The sequence below is a fragment of the Leptidea sinapis genome, chromosome 11 (assembly GCF_905404315.1).
Source record: "Leptidea sinapis chromosome 11, ilLepSina1.1, whole genome shotgun sequence".
NCBI classification, from domain to species: Eukaryota; Metazoa; Arthropoda; class Insecta; order Lepidoptera; family Pieridae; genus Leptidea; species Leptidea sinapis.
The window spans coordinates 7,353,596-7,379,053 of NC_066275.1; the positions used below are offsets into that span (position 1 = coordinate 7,353,596).

The following is a 25,458-nucleotide window of genomic DNA, read 5'->3' on the forward strand; positions in this document are numbered from 1 at the left end:
TTTTGTTTGTTTCAGTATTTATGGTAAAACTAGGTATATGACTCAAAACAGGTAGTTGTATAGGAAAAATAATACAAATTAATTCATTTTTATACGGTAAAGCAGCGTCCACCGGTTAACCAGAAACAGACTGTCTTTTAATACAAATATAATTTGTATAATTATTATGTACTATGCTATGATGCAGTAGTTTTGATCATATTTTAAAATTAGTTATGAATAATATACAGATTTTTTACTTACGGCAAAGACATAACCGACGTAATCCAAAAGCATTTAGCAGATCTCCAAAGCTATCAGCATTCTTTGAACAAAAAAGGTTTTTAGTTCACGATTAATACTCATAACACATCACAGGTAATAGAAAGGGAACTTACCGATAACTGTAGATAAAATAAAATAAATACGGATAGCATAAGCATGACAGAATAAAAAGAAATATAAAATAGTTTTTATTACAGAAAAATACATCAATGTTAGAAGATTTAGATACTCTCTGTGCAGTATTTAAACAAACAGAACAATATAATAGAAATAATGTTGTAATATGCGGGCCTTTTAATTAAAAGATACTGGTCACTGAAGAAAATTGAAATTTGGTAAAATGTTACGACATATGAGATACGGGTATAAAATGATATTGAGTAGTATTGTCTATTCGGGTACTTCAGTCTCTACAAAAACAGCCGTGTCTGGCGTTGTGTTTGATCCAGTACAAGTATTTCGTAACACGAGTGTATACTCCAGGATATCCTTGTCTTCCACATCCAATACCCCAGGACACAATGCCTGCAATATAAATATATCATTACAAATTGTATGCGGCTGACTTGTCGGGATCCAGTGCTCTGTAAACGGCTAGATCACTCGGCGTTGCGTAGAGGCGTCGCATCACAGTTTTTTTTTTATGACAATAAGGGACGATACAAGGAGGACATTCAGCTGGTGGTAATTGATACGCCCTCCTCATTACAATGCAGTGGCTCCCAGGATTCCTGAAAAACCCATAAATTCTAATCGGCACTAGAATTGCGCTCGTCACCTTGAGACATAAGATGTTAAGTGTCATTTGTCCAGTAATCTCACTAGCTACGGCGCCCTTCAGACCGAAACACAATAATACTTACACATTACTGCTTCACGGCAGAAAGGCGCCGGTGTGGTACCCGTAATCTAGCCGGCATCCTGTGCAAAGGAGCCACTAGCCAGTCACTGTGTCTTCTACTGCATTAATCACGGGGAGTGTTTCGAAGAGCTGAACTGATCTCCACCTTTGCAGGACACGCCACAACGTTGATATCATTGTTACCATCTGAATTTCATTCCTTTACGTGTAGTTTTCAAGGATAGTTTGCCACGTAGAAGTTAACTGTGGAATAACTTTCCTTGCTCATAGGTACATCAAATGCATTAAAAAGTGCGAACACCTTCCTAAGAAGCCGACAACGCTCCTGCATTTCCTTTGGTGTTGCAGAAGAATTTGGGCGGCGGTGATTACTTCCGGTACTTCAATCAGGTGACCCGTACGCTCGTTTTTCTCCTCTTCCATGTAAAAAGACTTAGCTGAGTAAAAAGCGGCCAAATACGAGTGTAACTAGCTAATCCTTATATTCAACGAGATGCTTAGGGTCATAGTTTTAAAAAACAACGATTTTAAAGTGAAAATATCACTAGGCGCGGGCTAGGGCAGTGCAGGGGCTGTCTAACCGAAGATGAAACGGTCACTCACGTAATCCTGGAATCTGCTGGGGTGGCCAACCAACGGGCACAAACCTTAGTAAATACAAGGTCGCTCCAGGAAGTCTGCGAACACCCCAGGAGTGTTCTGAACTTCTGGAAGGAGCTGGGCTGGTTGGAATGACTGGCCAACACTGCACGCAAAATGGACCCAATTAAGTGGTCTAATTGCGGAAACAGGAGCCCTTTACCAATACCAATACCAATCACTAGGCGCGATTTTTGTTTGTAGGTATTCATGTTACCATGATATTACCATGTGAAGCACCTTTATGCTAGTGTATGTGCGGTTACGGGGTATACCAGTTACACAATTTTTTCTCCCTTAAATAAGCATATATCAAATACTTTTATAGTATTATTTTAACACTTTTTCACAACGCACGACGGCATTTTTAAAATATTTTATTGCTACGCAAACTGATCTGTCACAGACGATGGCAAATCTCATGGCGGCCGATCGGCTTGTAGTAGTGTAAGTGTATGCGTGGGGCTATGTATTTACACGTTTATCGGCTTGTTTTGGTGCCTCACTGTTATGTTAGGTGACACGGAGTCCTTATTTTTTTACTCGTCCGTGTTCGCAAGTAAAATTTTCACCACACCTTTAGGCCTTTACACTTAATTTTTTTTCTTCAAACAAAAACAGGTCTTCATTATGAAGTCGCTGAAAATACAATAGATAACTAATTAAGTATAATTAGGTACTAAAATGTTCATACCTAAAAGTTCATATCTTTTGTCTTTCCTTTCAGCAGATAATGGACCCCCACTGTCGCCCTATAAAACAAACAATAGTAATATAAACACAAGACATAAATTCAAAGTCAAATAAACTTTATTCAATTAGGCTTAATCTAAGCTCTTTTGAATCGTCACTATAAATATTATTTTAAGTTATTATGAATCTACCATATGTTCGCAAAATAGAGCTCGTTAGAAAACATACAAGAAACTCAACTTTTAAACCAAATACAGTATTTTACAATGGCTGTAATATACATTACAATTTAGTTTGCAAGCAATATATGAATCGTGTTCAATATTAAAACCGAAAATATTTTATGAAATAAATTTCATAAAAATGAATAAAGAATAGATATAGTACAGTATGGCTAGCAAGACAGTTATTTGAAAAGAGTTAGCCGAATACTCCTCTACTACAGTTCTACGCTACTCAGTCTTATTCTTATTATATATATTTTTTTTTATGAAAATAAGGGACGAGACGAGCAGGACATTCAGCTGATGGTAATTGATACACCCTGCCCATTATAATGCAGTGCCGCTCAGGATTCTTGAAAAACCCGAAAATTTTAAGCGGCACTACAATTGCGCTCGTCACCTTGAGAGGTCAGATATTACGCCTCATTTGCCTAGTAATTTCACTAGCTACGGCGCCCTTCAGACCGAAACAATAAAATACTTACACATTTCTGCTTCACGGCAGAAATAGGCGCCGTTGTGGTACCCATAATCTAGCCGGCATCCTGTGCAAAGGAGCCTCCCACTGGTAAGTCTTGTTCGTTATCAAAAAATGATTAACGCACCTCAACAATTAGAATTCACTTCGATTAATTATTGCTTAAGAAAACCAAAAAACAAATGCATTTATAGCAAGCCAAACGAAACAGATGAAGATGATTTTCTAATACATTTATAGAGAGTTCGTGATTATAGCAATATAAAGACAATTGATTTTTGAGTTTAATGCGATGAAAGAAAGAATGATGAGTGAAATAGGATTTAATGATCTCAAGTTTTATGAAAGGAAGTGATGGACCGATCAGATGGCGCGTCTGGTGCTAAAGGGAATCTGATAATAGCAGCGGCAGTAAATTCTACGTTAAATCGCATTAAAAAACGACCAAAGGCATAGCATACCGCGAAACGTCCTTGATAATATCGCCGTGCCTCGGGTTTTTGGCTATCGACAAGATTTGTAACGTATTGCTTATAGTATTTTCTTTAATTAACGCGAGTGTTACATAATATTAAAAAAAAAAAACACTTTTTAAAGGATTAAAACGGGTGTAATTGTAACTGTGTTTTACTGTCCTCATCAGCCGGTAATTTCGCAAGACTCAAAACGAGAGAACAGTATCCAATAAATATACTTACATCTATTGCTGTTAAGGGGTAAAAAATATTTGGCACATAGTTATAACTGAAATACAAACGCTTATCAGCCAAATTATTCTGTGATATAAATAAAACCGTTCAAAATCGGTTTAGTAAGGAAAACCTTTTTAATTAATTCAAATAAGGAAAAAATTAAATTCAATTTAGAAAAAACTCATTATCATTATTAGCACAACTCATTGGGAATGCGAATCATTAGCGAATAAGAATACAGTAGGAGCACAAGCTAACCAACTTTTAATACCAACAAATTATGAGGACAAATGCTCGGAGTGTCTTTGCGAGATCGAACCAGAAATGAGGAAATAGCCCAAATGATTGAGAAACTGAAGTGGCAGTGGGCAGGGCACATATTTCGACGGACAGATGGCCGTTGGCGCAGTAAAGTCCTTCAATGGCGACCACGTACCGGAAGACGCAGTTCCCACAAGATGGACCGATGATCTGTTCATAATCGCCGGAATACGTTGGATGGGGGTTGCGCAGGACCGATCATTGCGGATATCTTTGGAGGAGCCCTTTGAGTGGATGATGAGGATGAGGACAAACGAAGGTCAGGCTCAAGGTTACTTGATTACCGCCAGCCATATTCTTTTGGAATGCCAGACGAATGATAGAGGCGTTGGCCGTCTTAATTAATTTATTATTTTTGTAATATAATGTCATACAAATTTCTTCTTACCTGGCAAGTGTCCTTCTTTCCTTCGTCGGGGTAACCAGCACATAGCATTCCATCAACAATCATTGAAGATTCATATTTAGTTTTCTTACAATCATCATTACTCATTATGGGTAGCTCTACGTCCAATAAGTTGCAGGAATGGTTTCTCTGTTCTCCAATAGATCCCCAGCCGGCAGCTATAGCTTTTACACCAATATAGTCGTTCTCTAGAATTATTAAAATTCACATATAGTTGCTAGAATTCGAGGTGTTTAAAATTCTCGTAAGCATGATAATATAAACTTATAAGATAAATTTGACAGTCTTATAAGTTAATGAAATGAAATGAAAAATGTTTATTTTGAAACGTATAAGTACACATTAATATAAAACTTAAAATAAAACTTACAAAGGAGACGAACAATAAACGAACAAAATCTGAAAGAATACTACCTATACGTGACAAAAATGGTCCCAACTCAGATTGTTTGCTGGTGTGAAAACCAACTCTGGCATTCCGTTGGGCCATTTGAGGCCTTTCATATTTGTGTTAATCGGGACGCTTGGCCCGAGGGTACAGATGCGTGGAGATTACAAATTTTTAGCTACCTAGCAGCCAAACTCAGAAAAGCTGCCAGAATTTTTCATATTTGGTTCTCTTAAAGTCTTAAGCCAAAGCCAAGAGCGTTGCTGATAATAATAAAATATTCTATCGGATGGAACAATCTTGGAGAGGTGACTAATTTCCAGTATCTAGGCTCTCGTGCAATTGATAAGAATAAGCATTGCGTCTCAGTCCTGCTCATGTAGAAAAATCCACCGTATCCAGGAGACTGAATCATCATTTTGTTTGGAAGTCCCATAAAATCGCTCTGCTGTTCGATGTTTCGTCCATTGGAACTACCAATATTTGATTGAGACCTAACTCAAATATCAATAACTTGGACGCCTAAAATGTCTCCGTGCAATCTTACGTCATTACGTATCAATAGACCGATACACTAGACTGAACATCTTAGCCGATAAAGATCATACGGCATGAAATACCTATTGAGGAAAGAACAAATTAGATAGTGTCGCTAGCCAGCCGGCATCATGAAGTAATCGCAAGTCATCTCTATCATAAAATAAATCAAGAATGTCACATATATCCTCTTGCAAAATTTTCCTGTAAATCCGTTGTTAATAAATGGCTTTTATCAAAAACATACACAGAAACTGAAGATCTCCTCAAGATATGTAACTTATAAAACAAAAAAATAGTATTGAGTATATACATATAATATGAATTATTATAGAATGTTGTTTAGATGAGATGTATGCGTGCTCCTTCATTTTTAATGTTATTATTATCAAATTGATTTACGCGAACACTGGTACCCATAACACAAGTTAGATCTTATCATGGGTATCAGAGTTTCAATTCAACACTGTATTTTATTTAAGATAAGTTAATTTTTAAGACGTAGTACATATATATTTAAGTATTCTGAACCTCTCTTTTTTTTAAATAAAGTTTATTATTATAGTGTGGCCACATGGAATGGATGGCTGCAAAATACTTGAGAGGATATTCTACTCAATGTTTTCCATTAGAAAACCTAAGATTTGCAGCATCGTTAAAAGAATGTTTTCAAAGCGTATATGTAGTAAAACTACAAATAAGTGGGAGAAAGGAGCTCATAATTGTCTCGATGAGTGATGACGTAATGGGACGCTGGATTTTTGGAGTTTGATCTGCCAAATTTGTAAAACCCTAAGCCACCACTAAACATATTTGCACGGGCCACCTGTACAGTATGACATGTGACTAGGAGCTACAGACGATGTTTGGCCAGGTTCGAGCACACGACTGAAATAGTCCAGTCGAACGTGGCTAGCCAAGGGACATCATTGACGGTTATAGTGTGAAAGACATTATCTCAATTTTGCAAATGCATTTATTTGCAATATTATAAGAACAAATAGCAAGGCATGATAAATTGCATGATATACACCTTAATATATAAATATGAATTTATTGAAATATTTAAAAAAATAAACACGATAAACATGATTTGATAAACAGTATGTTTCTCATCATTTCACAATGTTACCAATGTTTTTACTGTCGTAAGAAGTTCGACGTTTTTTCCTATTTTCTAAATTTTTTCATTTTTTTGTTTTTGTTTTTATGGAATAGGAGGACAAACGAGCGTACGGGTCTAAGTGATCACCTGGTGAGTACCTGGTTTGAAGTGATCACCGCCGCCCACATTCTCTTGCAACACTAGAGGAATCACAAGAGCGTTGCCGGCCTTTAAGGAAGGTATACGCGCTTTTTTGAAGGTACCCATGTCGTATCATCCCGGAAACACATAATTTCATTATAATTATTCAAATTATTTATTTACTTACGAAATATATTCAGTGATGTGGACTTTCAATGAGCTCCCATTATTATGGCATTGTGACAAGCGTTACAATCGCAGTTACGATAGCAGTCAGTCAGACCACATCACAAAGGATGCCATTAGTAACTACTAAATTTAACTAACTGTAGTTTAGTTAATGACTTGATTTAACGGCCTGATTCAACCTAAAAATCTCTCTAAGCCCGATTAGATGCTTCAGAAGCAATAAAAACTTACCATCATTGTGAGGTAGGCACACTGGCTTCACAGTATTCGTAATTTCTACCCTTTCATTGAGCTTCAACAACGCAATGTCGTCCCTGAAGTCGATATAGGTGAAGTTATGAGCCAGTACCTGGACTACGTATCGAGTCACTGGCCTGTGCGTCTCGTTGCATCGATTATGTTCGCCAAGGGTTACTTTTATCATAAACCACATTAAGCTGGAATAAATTAGGAGATTAATAAAATTTATGTTGGTACATTTTGAAGGATTATATTAGGCGGCTTATTCTTGTAGTTGTTATTTTTTATTTGTCATTTTGGAGGCGTAAGATTGCATCTGAATTAATTCTGCATGATCTCAACCCACAACCGGTTCCTTTTCTTTCGAATGCTTAGCAGGTAGAGTTTCCAACTGTACTCTGAAATTGAGAATTGTTCCCTGTTTCATGTAGGTGTACTCTTTTAACTAAACGTTTTTTTAAAGATTCCATCCAAAAAATGACTCTCAAAGTGATAGAAACTTGTTTGCAGAGGGTATTCACAATCCTAGCGATCAGGTATCTGGGACTTGATAAATTATTAATAATAGGTAACTATGATCTTCAGCAATGTGGAAGCGATTGATGAGAGACAGGTATCCTTTTTTGAAGTCAATGACTGTAAATGATGTTAGAAGACATGAAAGCAGAATTTTCTTTTTTGTATAATAAATATTTCATAAAAAATTGAAAATATTACTAATAATTAAAGAAAGAGAAGAAACTAAAGGTCAGAATTTACCTGTCATTGTAAAGCCCTTTTATGTTTCAGATTTATCAATTTTTCCTAGGCCAAACCAAGGCGCAATAATGAAGTCATTGACCTTATAAGTTTAAAACCCATAAGCATAATTACCCAAAAATCTAGCCGGCATCCTGTGCAAAGGAAACTGGTAAAATGGCCAACAAGCGCTCAGTACCGCGCTTGCCCGCTCACCTCAGCTGATTGACATTATTGCATTGCAAATTTATAGGTAATAGAATTCAAATTGGTTATAGAGTCGATGAATGAAGTATAGTCTTAATTTTATTAAATTAAAAATATTTACCCTTTAACACAATGCGCAGCAGTCATAACATATTTATCATTGATGATCATTCCACCGCAGTAGAATTTGTTGAAGTACGTTAAGCGAGCCACCCAGGGGAATTCATTGACGCTGGTCTCCACACCTCCAACTATTCGAGAAGCCTCGTTTCTTTCACCGCAGCCTTCCGGAGTTATATTAATTAATCACATTAGCAATTTCAACTTTATAAAATATTATATTCTGGTCTTTTAAAACTAATTCTATTGAATCATTTAGCACTTATAAAAGCTGTACTTTTCTGAAGTGGTTATAAATGATGAAATGTAGGTAAAAATTTGATAGAGATCACCCTTATAACATTACTGTTCTTATCAGTAAAGAAATTTAGTATAATTATTCATTTAAGAGAATCCTAATTCCCTTTATAATTCAAAAATCATTTTGAAAGAAGAAAGAGGAAATATAATATTACATTTGTAAAAAGACTTTCATGTTATAATATAGAGAAAAACATTTAAAAAAAACTGTGGTATACAGGATATCCCAAAGTTATGGGACATTAAGGGAAAGTACCTTAAATATCGAAGATAGGCTATTTTACTGAAAGAAGACTTTATGTTATTTTTAAAAGTTAGTACTTCTGCATTCAAAGGTTTTCTAAAAATTACTTGCCTCGTCTGGGAATCGAACAGACTGAAATGTAAAAAAAAACCCCTACTTTTATGATGCCAATCGAAAGAATGGCCAAAAACTAATAACTCTTCTTACTTTCCCTTCATGCCCCATAACTTTGGGACACCCTATATAATATCTATACGTTACAAAACATCCCAACCCAGCATGTTTGCTGGTTTGAAAACCAGCGCTGATCTCCCGTTTGGCCATTTGTAGCTGGTAAACGTATAAAATAATATGTATACACGGACTAGTAAAAAAGAAGGACTCCGTGCCGTGATATTAGCAAGTGAAGCACCGTTATGCTAGTGTGTGTGCGGGTACGGGGAATACCAGTTACACAATTGTTTCTCCCTTCAATAATAATGTAACCACAAATACTTTTACTGTATACTCAGAACGCACGACGGCATTTTTAAAATATTTTATTGCGACGCGAACTGAACTGTCACAGACGATGGCAAATCTCTTAATGGCTACCGATCGGCTTGTGTTAGAGTAAGTGTATGCGTGGGGCTATGTATTTACACGTTTACCGGCTTGTTTTGACGCCTCACTGTTATGTAAGATGACACGGAGTCCTTATTTTTTTACTCGTCCGTGTATGTATATAACTAAATGAAAAACACTTATATGTTAACTTAGTTTATATAACAATATTACTGCAGTGTATCTCGGTCTGAAGCAATAGATTTTATTTTTAAATTTATTACTTGTATGATCAGTGACCGCATGTGAAACTTATTGACTGTTTTTGGTGACAGATTGACAATTCATTGATTTGGTCTACGCAAGACTTTTTAACTTTACGTGCTCTGATTAAAGCCACCATCAAAATATAGTCAAAAATAATGTGACATTTTGGTGGCATAGGTAATATATTCTGAGAGGACGGAGGAGGAAGATTATCTAATATAATCTATAGTATATATAATAAATAATAAAAATAATATAATATTATAAAGCTGCAGTGTTTGTTTGTTTGTTTGTTTGAACGCGCTAATCTCTGGTACTACTGGTCCGATTTGAATGATTCTTTCAGTGTTGGGTAGTCCATTTATCGAGGAAGACTATAGGCAATGTGTTTTTTTTTTCAAAATTAGGGATCCGTAATAAAATTGCTATTTTGTAACACAAGGTGTAAAATCGAAAACCTATTTTTGCGTGCGCTGCAAAAACTATTGACAGTAGAACAAAATGATGTACAGGCTATAATATAGGCAATATTTTATTACTTATAAAACTATCGCGTGAATTATACTTTATATGGCAAAACAACGTTAGCCGGGTCAGCTAGTTATAGATATTTCTGTAACGAGTATTAAACTGTTAATAATTCTTATTTGGGTGTTTCTTATATAATATAAAATTGCTTTATATTTAAGTAATTATTACTATTATTTTAATATCGTAATATTAATTACTGTGTATGTTTATGGTTATGTTGATGCCTATGACGAATTATTTGTGAACTGTTAAACATGAGCAAAGTAAATTGATTAGATACACAAACCTTTGGATAAATTAGCTATACTTGCAACATATTTAATTTTTCTTGTAGCTACGGCGGTATTAACAACAATATAACTCGGATATGGCGTTGTAAATAATTTTGAAGACTTAGGTTCTCGAAGCGAACCGGTCAACCATGGCTTTGTCGAAATATCTACCTATAAGTTTAAATTGTACTGGTCCAACTTTAACGTTTTATAGCAAGATAACGCTCTTATTAAAAAGAAATCAATACTTTGTAGTATGCACACTCAAAAGGACTTTACCAGTGGCTCCTTTGCACAGGATGCCGGCTAGATTATGGGCGGCGCCTATTCCTGCCATGAAGCAGAAATGTGTAAGCATTACTGTGATTCGGTCTGAAGGGCGCCGTAGCTAGTGAAATTACTGGGCAAATGAAACTTAACATGTTATGTCTCAAGGTGACGAGCGCAGTTGTAGTGCCGATCAGAATTTTTGCGGTTTTTCAATAATCCTGAGTCGCACTGAATTGTAATGGGCAGGGCGTATCAATTACCATCAGCTGAATGTCCTGCTCGTCTCGTTCCTTATTTTCATAAAACAAAAGGAAGTGTATATGTTACATCTGTACATATAAAATAATCGTGTATTGTTTCTGTATTTATGGAAAAAACAATGCACGTTGTAATTATGTAATCGAGGCCAACAAAACAGGTTTTAGAATTTTTGTCTGTTTGTCAGTTTTTCTGTGCATATGTACACGCTTATCTCATAAACAGACATAACGACTTGATTATGTTTGTAACTGATTTAATCCAATCTATTCACGAGCAGAAAAAATTAAATAAATAGCTATAACCCCGAAATCTACCCAGATGTTTTTTTTATATGTACAATACTAGCTGACCCGGCAAACGTTGTTTTGCCATAAAAAACATTTTTAGAGTTTTTTAGACATTGCAACATTACTTTATTTTTCTAAAATAAACGAAGCGTAAGTTACTCGTTTGTACATCAGCTACCTTCCAATAAAAGTTCCGTCAAAATCGGTCCAGCCATTTTAGAGATTATGCGGAACAAACAGACAAACATTTTGTAAAAAATGTTATTTTGGTGTATGTATTAATTACAAACAGACACCCCAATTTTATTTATATGTTATTAATATTATCTACATTCAAATCCATTATTAACTTGAATACTTACGACAATTGCATCTATTTCGTTGGCTTTCAAAAATTTCTTCTGAATAATCCTCCGTAGTGTCCGTTAACGATACCAATTGTTTTTCATTCGCTTCTAGCATATGCGCCTTAAAAATAATCATGAAATAAACTACCACTACATGTATAATTTTAGTTTGCTTAAAATACATTGCTGAATACGAACATAAGTAATTTAACATTACCAAAGCGGCACTGCATTGTAATAGATACATCCCCTTACCATCGAAACCTACTAGAAATACCTACTTTTTTTAACAAAGAAAACGGAATTAAAACAAGACAGAAGGGAAAACTTCAACACGCGAGGTAGTTAAAATCAAAAATCAAAATCAAAACGTTTATTGAACTCATAACATTGATTTACAATGGCTTAAGTTCAGTCATACACTAAATTTCATAATAATAAATAAATAATATCAAATAAGTAATATAAATAACATCAAACAATTAAAATCACATAAAACAAATCACACTTTAAGTAGATCAATTCAATTCCAGGCTGCTTTATCATTTAAATAATCTTGGCTATTGTAATAGCCTTTGCTGCTTAATTTACTTTTTATGTAGGCTTTGAATTTATTTATAGACATATTTGCTATATGTTCGGGGAGTTTATTATAGAAGCGAACACACTGACACCTAAAAGAATTACTGACTTTATGGAGTCTTGTGGCAGGCATGACAAGTCTACCCCTATTTCTAGTATTAATACTATGTAAGTCACTTAGTTTTGTGAACTTATTTTTATACTTTTGTACAAACATCAAGTTAATACGAGATACAGCTATTTCTTATTTTAAATTCTTAAGGTAAATAACATTTCCACTTGTATATTTTGCCAACTTTTCCCAAACAAACATTACATAGCCCAGCGTGACGGCTTATTCTTATTCAATACTAACAACATAAAGTGTTCAGTGTTGAAGATTTCACTTAAAATTCAAATATTTTTATACAAAAAAAGGTTTCAAAATCAATTATAGAACGTCAAATATACCACACATTCGAAAAATTACAGAAATAATAATTTAAAATTTATGTGTCGTAATATTTGCAACAATAACACTCAGATTTAGATTTATTTAGAATAATATTTAATATACTTACATATTATGTCATAATTATGTTTGCGATAAAGTCAGTACATTTATTAAATTTAATGAATTTTGTTACAATATTATATTGTTTAATAGAATTTATTATTAATCTCAAATAGCCTGAAGACGAAATCCCAATCTGTGGCATCCAAAATGTAATTCAAATAAAGAAATCACTTACCTGAATACATACACATATTACCAACACAGTCACAAATACTTTCCACATAATTATTATTTGAAATCACAAGAAGCAAAGATCCTGATACTCTAAGCCTCCGGACTGGAATGAGGGCAATGCTCCTGTGACCACAACCTGAAGCTAGGCTTTATAGGAAAGCTATTATTAGCGGTTTCGCCTACGCTTATTAAAACACAAAACTGGTACTAAGCTCATAATAACGTCATTATGAAATAAAAATCAAATGAATAAAATGAAATGAAAAACAAATTTAATTTAACTAATCTCAGAATTGAGGGTTATCACTTTAAAATTACAAATTTTTTATATTGAAATAGCGACATGTCAAGTCAATTTCCTAATATGCAATTATTGGGATTGAGCAGGTTATCGACTATAAAGTAGATCCTGTAGATAAAGCCACAACCTGAGAGTTGAACAAGACATTCCAAGATTTACGATCCATGAGTCACTCGAACAACAGAACCCGAGAGGTCGCCGGTTTGAGTCCCGTATCATTGATAAATTAACGGGAGTTTGTCTTACCTCTATTAAGTTAATCTCAATTTTAATAATATAATCAACAACTCTAATGTAGCCTTAGCCTAATAAAATTATTGATTTAAATTGTACGGATACAAAATACAATCTTGTTTGCATAATATTTATACAACAGGATAAAACTTTGATTTTTAAATACCGTCTCAGACTCTTAATCATAATGAAATATGGTGAAGCTCCGTACAACCCACAAAAGATTGAGGTTCAGTAATATATAAGATACAATAAAACAGTATTATAAATTGTATTAACATTTTATTTATGTTCCAAGAGGGTTCTTGATTGTGTAATAAAATTCAAAGTAAGCTTATAAATTATGTGCGCTGTTTTATTTTTGAAAAACTACCGGATGTTTGGAGATTACTAACGATATTAATTTCTAAATACCTATCTAACAATTTTTTTTTGATGCACACAAAATCGTTGAATTTGAATGTATGTATTTATTTGCTTAGACTTAAAAGATTGAGTTTATACTAATGCCTTACCTATATAAAAAAGGAAAGGTCGAATTTATACGTATTGATAGAGCTTCTTGCTGTGAGGCAAGGCATGACAAATGCAGGCCAGGTTTATTACTTTTGTGTGCGTGACAAGCTACGTCTTTCACTTGTTGTTGTTAAAATAGAGGTTAATAGTTCGCCGCTTTCGACATGTTCCCAGCTGTCATAATCTATCTAGAAAGTCTCTGTCTGTCAAAAACTCTTTCTCAGCAGCAAGTTGATTGATTGATTTTGAGATTTCAACCTGAGTCTCTAAGCAATAAATAAATATGTTAATAGTGCTAAAAATACTTTTTTTTTATATTCCCAGATTGTTCCAGAATTATTATAGATCTTGTACACCAACAATGAACAGCGACAAACGAATGTTCTTCCTACTCTTTCACTCGCTGCAACCACATACTCTTTCTCTTTCGCTCCATAGCTTATTTCACCGAATTCGATGTATCTGTGCGCGGCGCAAGGAGCAGGGTCAAACAGCTAAATAATACTAATATCAAATTATTTATTAAAAAGCAATTTATTTTAATTTAATAAGGACTACAATCCAATGACTAAGTCATAGTATATCTATGAGTTATCTGTATATTACATGTCACAATAGCAGGCGTCGTCCGTATTATCTTTAATCCAATCCATATACTCAGTCACTCTTGTGTAAACGCCAGGGAATCCTTTTCTGGCGCAGCCATATCCCCAGGACACCACACCTATAACCACACCAAAAATATCAAAATTCACCAAAGAGTAGGGAATCGGAGAAATTATTAAACAATTACTTTAATTACGAAAGGCTTATAGTTATATAAAGTCAACTGATTTCTTTAAAAATAACAATAAACCATTAATTACTTCAATATCGGTACAAAGTTTACTGTTTTATCTTATAATTTTAATATTGATTAATATTGACACACTTTTTACACAAATTATCTTGCCCCAAGTTAAGCATATATAGCCTATGTTATGGGTTACAAGACAATGATATATTTAATACAATATACTTACTTAAACATACATAAATTCATATAAACATACATATATACGTACATAAATACATTTAAACATCCATGACTCGGAAACAAACATCCATATTCATCATATAAATGCTTGCTAGGTGCTGCGGGATTCGAACCCGGGACTCTAGCTTTGTAGGTAGGATCGCTAACCACTCGGCTATACAGGTCTCTTACTCAAATTAGAAATAAATGCAAAATTTTATGCATTTATTTCTAATTTGAGTAACATCTGGATAAAGTTATCTTCTATACCTACTTATAACTGAAATAGATACGAATAGACTTAATTTTAAACATATATAAGAATAATATCGGTAAGTAAACCTCAGTGTCAATAGAATGTTTAACTTACCAATTAGTTCATAAATATTGTCAGAATTTTCAACTACAAGAGGACCGCCGCTGTCACCCTGTAATAAAACGGTATTAAATAATAATTCAATCGTAAGTATACTCCAAGTATTAAATCTGAGATTACCTAATTCTATATTAATGAACATTCTCAATATTGATAATAATACTAATTCGACTCTACTCTGGGATTAATAGTTAACCCTACAGACTATCTTAGCCAAAGTCTAGAGGTGGAACACTTTTTTTAATGGCATTACTTGAAATTTTTATAAATATATAATTATGGACTTATTTTGTTTTAAGAATGAGATAAATAAATTGTTGAAAGTTATATGACTATGTAATCCTCACTTAATATATTATATTGTTAATTAAAATTAAGAAAAGCAGGGGCCTCACGCTTGAACCTTGTGGAACTCCGATAACTACTGGAAACGGTACTATTGTGTTTGTCAATTACAATTACTATTGATGACTGACGTGTGATTGGAAGACTTTAAATGCACAATATAAATACACACACAGTACAATATAAAAGAGTAACCCCAAAAATCTTAAGTGCATAACACTGAAAGCAAAGTGTACATTGAAAATCAAAAACACATATTTCTTTTTTTAAATAAAAATAGAAAGTTATATTTGCTGCGATCCTCGATCATAAATTCAAATAATATACAGCCATAAGTGACGTAATAACGTCATCTTTTTGCTATCGAAATGCATGGGTCTGTGTAAATGGGCCTTTATTCAAGCATGAGGGATGTTTTTTGAGTAAGATCCTTCTCTGTTTTTCTACTATTAGTAGTAACGATTTAAATACAAAGCTACTTCTTGGATAAACTAGAAAGAAATAGTCCAAGTAAAGGTTTTTAGTTGAGGCGAGAAAAGAGTATTTTTATTAAAAAGCCGGAAACATTTTCACAGGATATTCCGCTTGATGCGACGGCCAAAAATTTTAAATATTCAATTTGTTTAACACTCACGGTGCAAGCATCTTTGTGTGCAGTTTCTGGAAAGCCCGCACACATCATGACATCTTTAATTTTCGTCCTATTGTACTTTGTGTCTTTACACTCATCGTTACTGAGAACTGGCAACTGAGCTTCTAATAGAGTACACGACCATTTTCCTGTCTCCGCCATCGCTCCAAAGCCAGCGACTGTTGCCAGAATACCAGCAAATGAGAACGTTTGACCTAAAATAACAATAAGATGTCAAGCTGTCTAGAAAGACTATTGATTATATAATGTACTTATAATAAATTAATTTCTTTAAGCTACCATGCTTCAAAGGGACAAACAGATAACTCAAGATAACCCGCAACATTTAAAACAATTTTTCGATGTTTGTTTTAATCAAGACTGTAAGGCGCTGGCTACTCCCAATTTCGAAAAATGGTTGTTAAATTGGTGCAATATTAATAAAAGTAACATTATATGCAATTAACAAGATCCTTCGACATAAAAAAGGTACGAATATAAATACTTTGGTGGCTCATTAAATGACGCCAAAACAAATTTTATTATCACCGAATTTTATCCCAAAAACGTACATAAATAAGTTCATTAGTATGCAACGAATCATCAAATCGAAGTATTTTTACAGTCATATGTGAAATAGTCTTATGTATGACTTTATAGAGTTACAGTAACATGCAGGTGTATTCACAGGTAGACTTGATGGTAGGTCATAATGCCAAGCCATAGAAAACACAACACCTCAAACTTTTATAGGATGTATTTAATATCGTAAGTATCCATCCTTACTATATGTTAATATGATTGCGGCTATACCGGCGCACCTCTTGCCACAATAAAAAAAATATTTTACTAAGTAGGAACTGTGTTATATTATTGCATAACAATACGGAACCCTGCGGCCTATTGGCGGACTCGCACTTAACCAATTCTAATCGTCTACGTAAGCTGCAGAACGTTGTTAAGTGGCGTTTCTTTTGAATGGCTTAATAATTTATATAAATTTAAGCTTCTAAATGAACCCTTGAAGGTCTTGAGACTATATATATAGTCATACATAACTATTGGATGTTATTCACCCATTCCTGAAAATAAGGGTCTTCACAGGACGGACTAAAAATTTATCATATAAGACTTTTTCTTTAGGACGCATAAAACTTTGCAGATTAACCAACTGATGCTTAGGTCAATAATCCTGATCTAAGATATAATCTGTGATCAAGTGTATTTTGTCTCTTTTATGCAGAGTAATGAAGACATAGACAAAACACACTTGATCAAGAATTACGTATTGACACACCTTCTGGAATACGGCCCTTAAATGTGTATTTTATTGAAACAACCTGGAATTAACGATAAATATTAATTACCACCACGATTGGACAACACAACCCCCCCAACACTACACGATTGGTCCTTGACTGCCTTCATTCGACCTATTCTAGCGATCTTGACCAGATCATCGGTCCATCGTATGTGGTGTCGCACCAGAATTGCACCACCCTATCTCCTCCCATCGTTAGAGGAAACATACAAAGAACGGAGGATGGGCGGCAGCATCTTCCGAGTGAGCATCACCATCTGCAAATACCAACCCGCCTGCCAAGCGTGGCGATTTTGGCAAAACCCACCCAAAACTCAATAACTCACATTTTGGGGTTACTTCAAGAAAAAAAATAGTAGAAACACGGTTGTCTCTTGTGTAACTTTAGCATCGACAAAATTGTATTCTTTAGAAAAATGAACTAAATTTTCTAATACTTTCACTTACTCTGAATCGGAGGTAGGCAAACAGGTCTGATGGAATGCACGAACTCAATTGGTTTGTTCAGCTTCAGCAACGCGATGTCATTCGTCAAATGAGTGAGTGTGAAATTATGCGCAATTATCTTCACGATGTATCTCGTCTCAGGCATTGTCTTCTGCATGCAGCGGTCGTGTTCTCCAAACTTAACACGAAACATGTACCACATAAACCTAAAATTAGAAACGGTAAGAAAAAGTATAGTTTATCTGTTTTATTGATTAGGAAGAAACAAGCAAGCGGTCCACCTTATGAAAGTAAACGCCGTGCCTGGTAATCCGCGATACTAGAGGTCAATACACCATGCGACAGATGACTCCACAATGTTGCTGTCTACCCGACAGCAACGTGTGGTGATGAAACTCTATTAACCTAATGAATGTGCCCATGATCTCATGCACAACCACAGAATCATAATAGCGTGGCCTGCCTGTAAGATGCCTACGCATATTAATTCAAAGTTTTCAATATTCTAAAAAAATCCTTAGGTATCCCGGGTGTACATGAGCCAAGTGGTGAGGATCCTACGGAATTATATTGTGGGGTAGAGCCGCGAATATTGACAACATATTTGTGCCGCAGAAACGGGCAATTCGAGGAGTCTATAAAATTCGTTCAATGGATTCATTGTGACAAAAGTTTAGTAATATTAATATTATGACAGTACATAATATGTGAGAACCTCCTATATGCTCATAAACATATTAGTCAATTTTAAAAAGAATAGTGATGTACATAATGTTGAAACAAACATAAACTCGCAATTCCATCTACTAGGCTCCGTAAAATTGCTAAATCTTTTAAAGTGGATTGTTATATTTTATAATAAACTCCCGAATGATATGAAAATATTACCTATTAAAAATTTAAATGTATCGTAAAAAATAAATTAACATCCAAGGCCTATTGCTATACTCATTTGAATATTACTGTAACTTTTGTACTTCATTCTGACTTGCATTAAATAACTTATAAAGTTACCGTGAATAAAGATTTTTTTGTATTTGAATATAAAAATAAAAATGTTAACTAAAATTTAATTTACTTCCTTTTAAAATTCTCCCAGCGAAGCGGGCGGGAACGGCTTGTAACTCTATATAAGTATACAAATAGTTTCTCCGTTGGTTGGTTGAGAAGTAAAGGCGTGTAAGCGTAACAAGCAAACAATATCGCGTTCACATTTCTATTTTTTGTTAAGATTAGCTACTGCAAAATAAAATTAATTATCTAAGGCCTATTTTATGTGACTTTCCATTCAAATTATATTTACCCTTTTACGCAATGTGCAGCGGATACAACATATCTATCGTTGATCAAAGAAGCGCCACAGCCGAAAGACTGGTGGTATATGAGCCTGGCTATCCAGGGGAATGCGTTTACATTGGTCTCCGTTCCTCCAACAACTCGGGGCTCTTCGTTCCGTTCACCACAACCTAATGTACATATAGAGCTCGATTATATTAATGAATATACCAGTGGAAGGCTTCTTTGCACCGCATGCCGTCTAGATGGGTATATACTAATCAAAATATTGCCTTTCATCAGCTCTCATAAAGTCCGCAACTTTGACTTCCAACTTTGCCATCTGAGGCATTGTACATTGCGCATTTCAAAAAAGCGTATCGCTAAAAGATTTGTCAATACAATTTAAAACAGTCTCTTAATACATTTTGGCTATTTCACTGCATTTTCACAAAAATTAAACATTGTGACTTCTTCATAAGACTCCAAAAAATACTGACTGAGAATGACGACCACGTTGCACTTTTTAGACTACTTGTGAAGCTTCTTTGGAGCAATGAGTGTCCACCTTGGCATTTTGTTTGCTGTAGGGCTCTTCAATTGTGAAATACGTAGTGAAATAGTGAAAAAAACATTTCTGTTCTTTTCACCAGCGTATCGAACAATAAGCATTTCGATAGAGTAATTCTTCAATTTCCGCGGAAAAAAATTTTGTTTATAAGATTTCGTGAATTCTAGCTTTTACAGCAACTTTAACGCGGGGCTCTTCGTTCCGTTCACCACAACCTAATGTACAAATAGAGCTGGATTATATTGATGAATATACCAGTATATATTCAACAAGTGTTCTACATCTACTGAAACCTACCTTTTGAAGTATCTTGAAAATGACTGACGGCTCGATATCTATTTTGTGCAAGGCATTCACCACAAATCTGTTTTCTTTAACACCCCATTCCACTTTTGTATTCTAACAATAAGCTCAAAAAATGGCGGGAAATCGAAGTTTCTAACACAAACGCGTTCTAAATTTGAATTTGATGTTTTTTAGTTGTAACAATATTTATGGTCAGACTAGTTGTACAATAGAGGCGACAGTCATCCCGCAACAAGCACTTATAACATTTTTATTACATTATTTTTTAGATTTATATGGTCGCAAGTATACTATAGCAATACCTCAAACCTTTTTGAGAAATCTATACCGCTTAAAGTATCCGAGATAATAGATTTAACAGAAAAAAAGGGACAGAAAAATTGATCTCGGGTTCCGTTTTTTCTTTTCGGTAAGGGATACTTTTAATATATAAATTCAAACAACACGGGATATTATTCTAATAATAAGCTTAAATTTAAACCCAGTTTGGCAAAATATTTTTCGAGAATAATAGAATCTCGTTCAAAGATAAAAGTAATAAAAAAAACATACTACAGTCTTGACACCTCCGCCCTTCTAACTGTTCCTCCGCTAGACGATGGTTTAAATCCGTGTCCCCATTGTATCTAAAGGCTTCCTAAAGAGAATAATTCACGCTTATTTTAATATAATCTTATGATGGCAATAAAATTAAGTGTTAATGTATTCCTTAATACCGGATGAGTGAAATAAAATCAAATCATAAATACATTATATTATTTATTAACATATCAATTTATAGAATAGCTAAAATGATAATTTTATAACATTATTATTATAAATCTATTTTAGATACACGGGTCTAGATTTTGTTCTATGGATTTATCATGTCAAAGGAAGTACTTGGAAATGAATGTATATTAATTATATCATTCAACAAAATTTTAAGAATATACAATATTGCACTACCTACGTGATATATAAGTTAAGTTAGCGTAAGCTTTATGCAAGAACGGAATACACAAATTAAATTTGTAAGCACAATTTATGAATGATGCGTGAGGATTATCACTTTAAAAATAATAAAATAATTTACAAAAATTTATTAATGTTTTTTTATCTAAATTCATATTTGTACTTATTTGCTTAGTGCATGAGATGGTAGAGAGAGAGACTTTAAACAGTTTACCTATTTAAAAAGCTTCTATTTTAAATAATGAATTTTATTATATTAACCGTAGCTATTAAGTAGAGATGTTAAGTTAAATACTATATATTAATAAATGTACGTTATAATTGATTGTTATAATTGTAAGTAGTAATATGATAATTAGATAAAATAAAAAATAAATATAATTAATTACCTTACTGAGCGAGTTACCTCCGCCAACAATACAAAACAAGACAAAACAAATATTAAACCACATTTTTATTAAATTGTTACGTTACTCTTAGTAACACATTGCATCAGCAACACGTAGTCATGTGCTAAGTTCAAAGTTTTTGATACACTAACTCAACTCTACCTCTTCATTTTACTTATGAATATGGGTCCCCTAAAATGCTACTAACGTCACGAGGCAAGAATATAATTACTGCAATACTCTCGGCGAGACTTAAAAGCTTTTTAAATTTATCTTGTATCATTTGTATTGTCGGAAGAAAAAGATTACGTGTTTGCGAGGTGTTTGAATTGGAAACAACTTTTGGAAGCAACATTTTAGTTACCTATGAGGCGGTGTTGTTTTGGCAATGACCGCTCGCGGTTGTTGACCCCCTGTTCAATGTGTAAAGTATTTAATTTATGCAATTATGTTTAGACAAGATCGAAAGCATTTCTGTTAAATACACGTTTAACGTGTCGAATTTAAATGTAATGGATATGGCAACTTGATCTTTTCAGAGTGACAGAGTATTGTCATCATCCGAAGGGAAACATTCATGACGTTTACCAAGTGTTGTTGAAATATGTTATGTTATTGTCACTCTCTATAGTAAATAAATATAGTTCTCTTATATTCTAGTGTTGTAATAGCCTACGTAATTCCAGGCATGTTAGATATGCCGTTTTTAGTAGCGAACGCAGAACACGGTGTCGGGACTATATAGCATCCAGTCTTATCTCATCATCTGCACGTTCCGTCATGTTTTGTTCCCTTAAAGGTCGATTGGGGGCGTATTTATATCTAGATGAATACTTGAATAAAAGTAAACACTACAATTGGAGGGGATATTCTAAATATTAGTTATTGAATGGTGGCCGGTGGGGCAATTTATGTAGAAATCTATGAGCTTGTAAAGAAATATAAAAAAATCAAAGTTATTTAAATAAGGATATAGACGTAGTATATGTACATACATGGTAAAAATTGACATTAATCGCGATTAATTACGTATTCCAGCTTGCAAACAGTTGTATAGCATTACAAACACTTGGATGTTGAATAAATTGCAAATTACTCAGCGGGGATCGACACCGGAACCCTTCGCTCGGCATGAAGATACAAAATACCCAATCATATTATTATATGATTGGGTATTTTGTACTCATGGACAAATTTTATGAAATGCAAAAGAAATTGTGTATAAAACAAAAGAAATTGATACATAATGTGACAAATAAGTTTGTTAATTTGGTTTTTTTTAAGTAAAACTTCTTTAGGCGCGACTTGGGGGTAACTCAGAATTTTTTCTGACGGAAGTAACGCTCTGTACAAAAGTCAATTAAAAGATTTTTTTAAGCCGTTATAATTTAATGGTTTTAGAAAATATTTAAAATTGCTCAGTAATATTTTTTAAAAATCTCCAAGTGTTTTTATTGTTTATTTAGAACTACTGTTGCAATAAAAAATAATATTAAAAGTTTTCAGAAATTTTCTGACATTCATTAATTTGTTCACAGTTTCTGTTTTTCGTTTCCATTATTAGAATAGGCAAAGGGTTCGAGCCCATACAGCCATATTTATTAATATTCAATAACAACGTCATATTGATATGTACGTTAATAATACCTAAAATAACTTTCAATTTCTTATTATCAATTATTTTATTATTGAGTGAAAAATTTAAATTGTGCGAATGGTATTATGGAATTATAAATAGAATATATAATGAAAATTATAATCAGTCAAATAAAATGGTGGAATTCCAGGAACATTTTACTCTTCCATAAATAAATAAGAATAAAAGAGAAAATGAAGAACCTGATTATAACCTGACCTGTAAAAAGTTTAAGTGTTTATATTCTGATGAATAATAATATCAAACTATAACATTATATCATTATTTGTAAAATATATAAATTCTCACTTGATAAAATAATATTAAGTATATTATATATTAACAAAAGCATTATTTTATTTTAGGTAGAGAAAATGCCAACTTTGCTCAAAAGATGAAGTTATATCGTCAGCTTTTCCGAGAAAAAAATAGCAAAAAATCTAATAATGCTCCTAGTTCTTCAGTAATACGTGAGTGCTTAGTTGGTAACACGGCTTTATTTAATGTTAATTTAATGTTATGTATTAATGCATCTGTTAATTATTTCCAAAAGTTAATTATTATAAAGTTTTACTTCAATCTCACGTAAAGATTTTTGCACACTTTTATTTTTAAGTATTATTGGTTAATACGAAATCATTTGATTATTTTTTTTCTTTGTAATTTTACAAAGAAAAAAAAATCAAATTAAGGTAAAATGAAGAAAATTCTAGGAAACAAACATTTATGTATGCAACATTTATCCTTTTTTTTTTCATAAAGTTTAGGAAAGCTCTTATGGTATATTTAAAAATCACACACATCTTATGTATAGTTTACGTATGATTTTAATTTTATCCCCACTCATATAAGAGATGTGTTTTAAAGATAAACCACTTTGGATATACAATGCCCTCCTTATGAGTGTATAGTCTCGATAATAGTTATTAACTTAAGAGACATTTAGAACTCAATTTCATCCTATTATTTTAAGGTGACAGTGTGTGCGCACAACTTGGCGTAAAAGTTCACCCTTATTTTTTTCCCAAACGCGCTATATAACTTCAAAAAACATCTTAAATTAAATGAGGTTCTCAAAACCGAAATTTAAAAATACATTTATCTATACAATAAAGTCATCGTTTTAAAACCCTGCCACAATTACAGGTTTTATACTTAATATAAATGCAAAGGATAATGAGTCTTAAACGCTATCAATTTACGGGCTTTTTAGAATGTATAACTTAAGTAAATGTAAGTTAATAATGTTATTAAATGTGCTGTAAATGATATTATTCTGAGATTCTTATCTGAATGCAGGTTTAATTAATTGCTTAATGAGCAAATTTGGAAAAGTCACAACACACAAAGAGATTTAAGTATATATGACATAGAGCGGGTAATATAATCATCAGCCGGAAGCCGTCCACTGCTGGATAAAGGCCTCCCCCAAAGATCGCCATGACGATCGGTCCTGCGTTGCCCTCATCCAACGTATTACGGCGATCTTGACCATATCGTCGGTCCATCTTGTGGGGGGGCCTACCAAGACTATTACTTCCGGTACGTGGTCGCCATTCGAGGACCTTAGTGCCCCTTCAGTTACGCAATCATTTGAGCTATCTCGGTGACTTTGGTTCTCCTGCGGTTCTCATTTCTGATTCGATCTCGAAGGGAAACTCGGACAAGAACAGAGGAATTTGATGATAATTTTACAGTATAAGTACGTAGGTCACACTAAAAGCTTGGCGTAACTTAAAAAAACAATATGTTAAAACCAAAATATTATGTTTATTGCTTTTCAAAATACTCTCATTATGTGCAGGATGGGTGACGAGTTGTACTTTTTCAGAACCTAAAAATTACTTAGTTTTGTTGGCCGTGTGTGAAGAAGCGTTTTCATGATGTAGGAGAACGCGGCTTTTTGGTCAACTTTCATGAACTTTTTTTAACACCCTGGGTAAACAAAACAAACTCTTTTGATCTTCAAGTGGAATTGTGCAGATGGGACCCGTAGCTGAGAAATAAAATGCTATAATTTTTTTACCAACGTTTCTCGCCTGCCTCATTTTTGTTGGCCTGTTCTCATTTTTAAACACCCATTCACAAGATTGCTGTTTTTTTCGGTTTCAAAACAATAAATCCACATTTCGTCTCCTGTGACAATTTCATAAACAGCATTAGAATGTCCGTGACCGTACTTCATTAGCATCTGTGAGCACCATTTCACGCGAGCCCGCTTCTGCTCCGATGTCAGTTCATGAGGGATCCAACGATAACAAAT

General features: G+C 33.8%; 2 protein-coding genes across 2 annotated transcripts; both read right to left on the reverse strand.

The window, feature by feature from the left end:
- Positions 1-439: 439 nt before the first annotated feature.
- LOC126966745 (trypsin-7-like) lies at positions 440-14,304 on the reverse strand. Its single transcript, XM_050811015.1, has 7 exons — positions 12,880-14,304; positions 11,582-11,687; positions 8,246-8,408; positions 7,171-7,376; positions 4,562-4,767; positions 2,460-2,517; positions 440-789 (listed from the first exon to the last, which is right to left on the reverse strand). The coding sequence occupies exons 1-7, from the start codon at positions 12,925-12,927 to the stop codon at positions 668-670; spliced, it is 909 nt and encodes a 302-aa protein (XP_050666972.1). The 5' UTR covers positions 12,928-14,304; the 3' UTR covers positions 440-667.
- A 139-nt stretch (positions 14,305-14,443) lies between these two features.
- On the reverse strand, positions 14,444-21,758 carry LOC126966743 (trypsin-1-like). The gene is made up of 7 exons (XM_050811013.1): positions 21,560-21,758; positions 20,769-20,853; positions 19,368-19,530; positions 18,065-18,270; positions 16,300-16,511; positions 15,315-15,372; positions 14,444-14,653 (listed from the first exon to the last, which is right to left on the reverse strand). Exons 1-7 carry the CDS (start codon positions 21,620-21,622, stop codon positions 14,532-14,534), a joined length of 909 nt encoding a protein of 302 aa, XP_050666970.1. The 5' UTR covers positions 21,623-21,758; the 3' UTR covers positions 14,444-14,531.
- Between the last annotated feature and the right edge of the window lie 3,700 nt (positions 21,759-25,458).

What these genes read in the sequence shown, in the direction of transcription:
- LOC126966743 (XM_050811013.1), bottom strand. Translation starts at nt 21,622, where the DNA reads ATGTGGTTTAATATTTGTTTTGTCTTGTTTTGTATTGTTGGCGGAGGT. An exon ending in GCGGAGGTGTCAAGACTGTA is followed by an intron (nt 19,531 to 20,768) that starts GTATGTTTTTTT and finishes TATGTACATTAG; the next exon opens with GTTGTGGTGAACGGAACGAA. An exon ending in TTGCCTACCTCCGATTCAGA is followed by an intron (nt 16,512 to 18,064) that starts GTAAGTGAAAGT and finishes TTGTTATTTTAG; the next exon opens with GTCAAACGTTCTCATTTGCT.
- LOC126966745 (XM_050811015.1), bottom strand. Translation starts at nt 12,927, where the DNA reads ATGTGGAAAGTATTTGTGACTGTGTTGGTAATATGTGTATGTATTCAG. An exon ending in GTGCCTACCTCACAATGATG is followed by an intron (nt 4,768 to 7,170) that starts GTAAGTTTTTAT and finishes TAATAATTCTAG; the next exon opens with AGAACGACTATATTGGTGTA. An exon ending in GAAAGAAGGACACTTGCCAG is followed by an intron (nt 2,518 to 4,561) that starts GTAAGAAGAAAT and finishes TTTGTTTTATAG; the next exon opens with GGCGACAGTGGGGGTCCATT.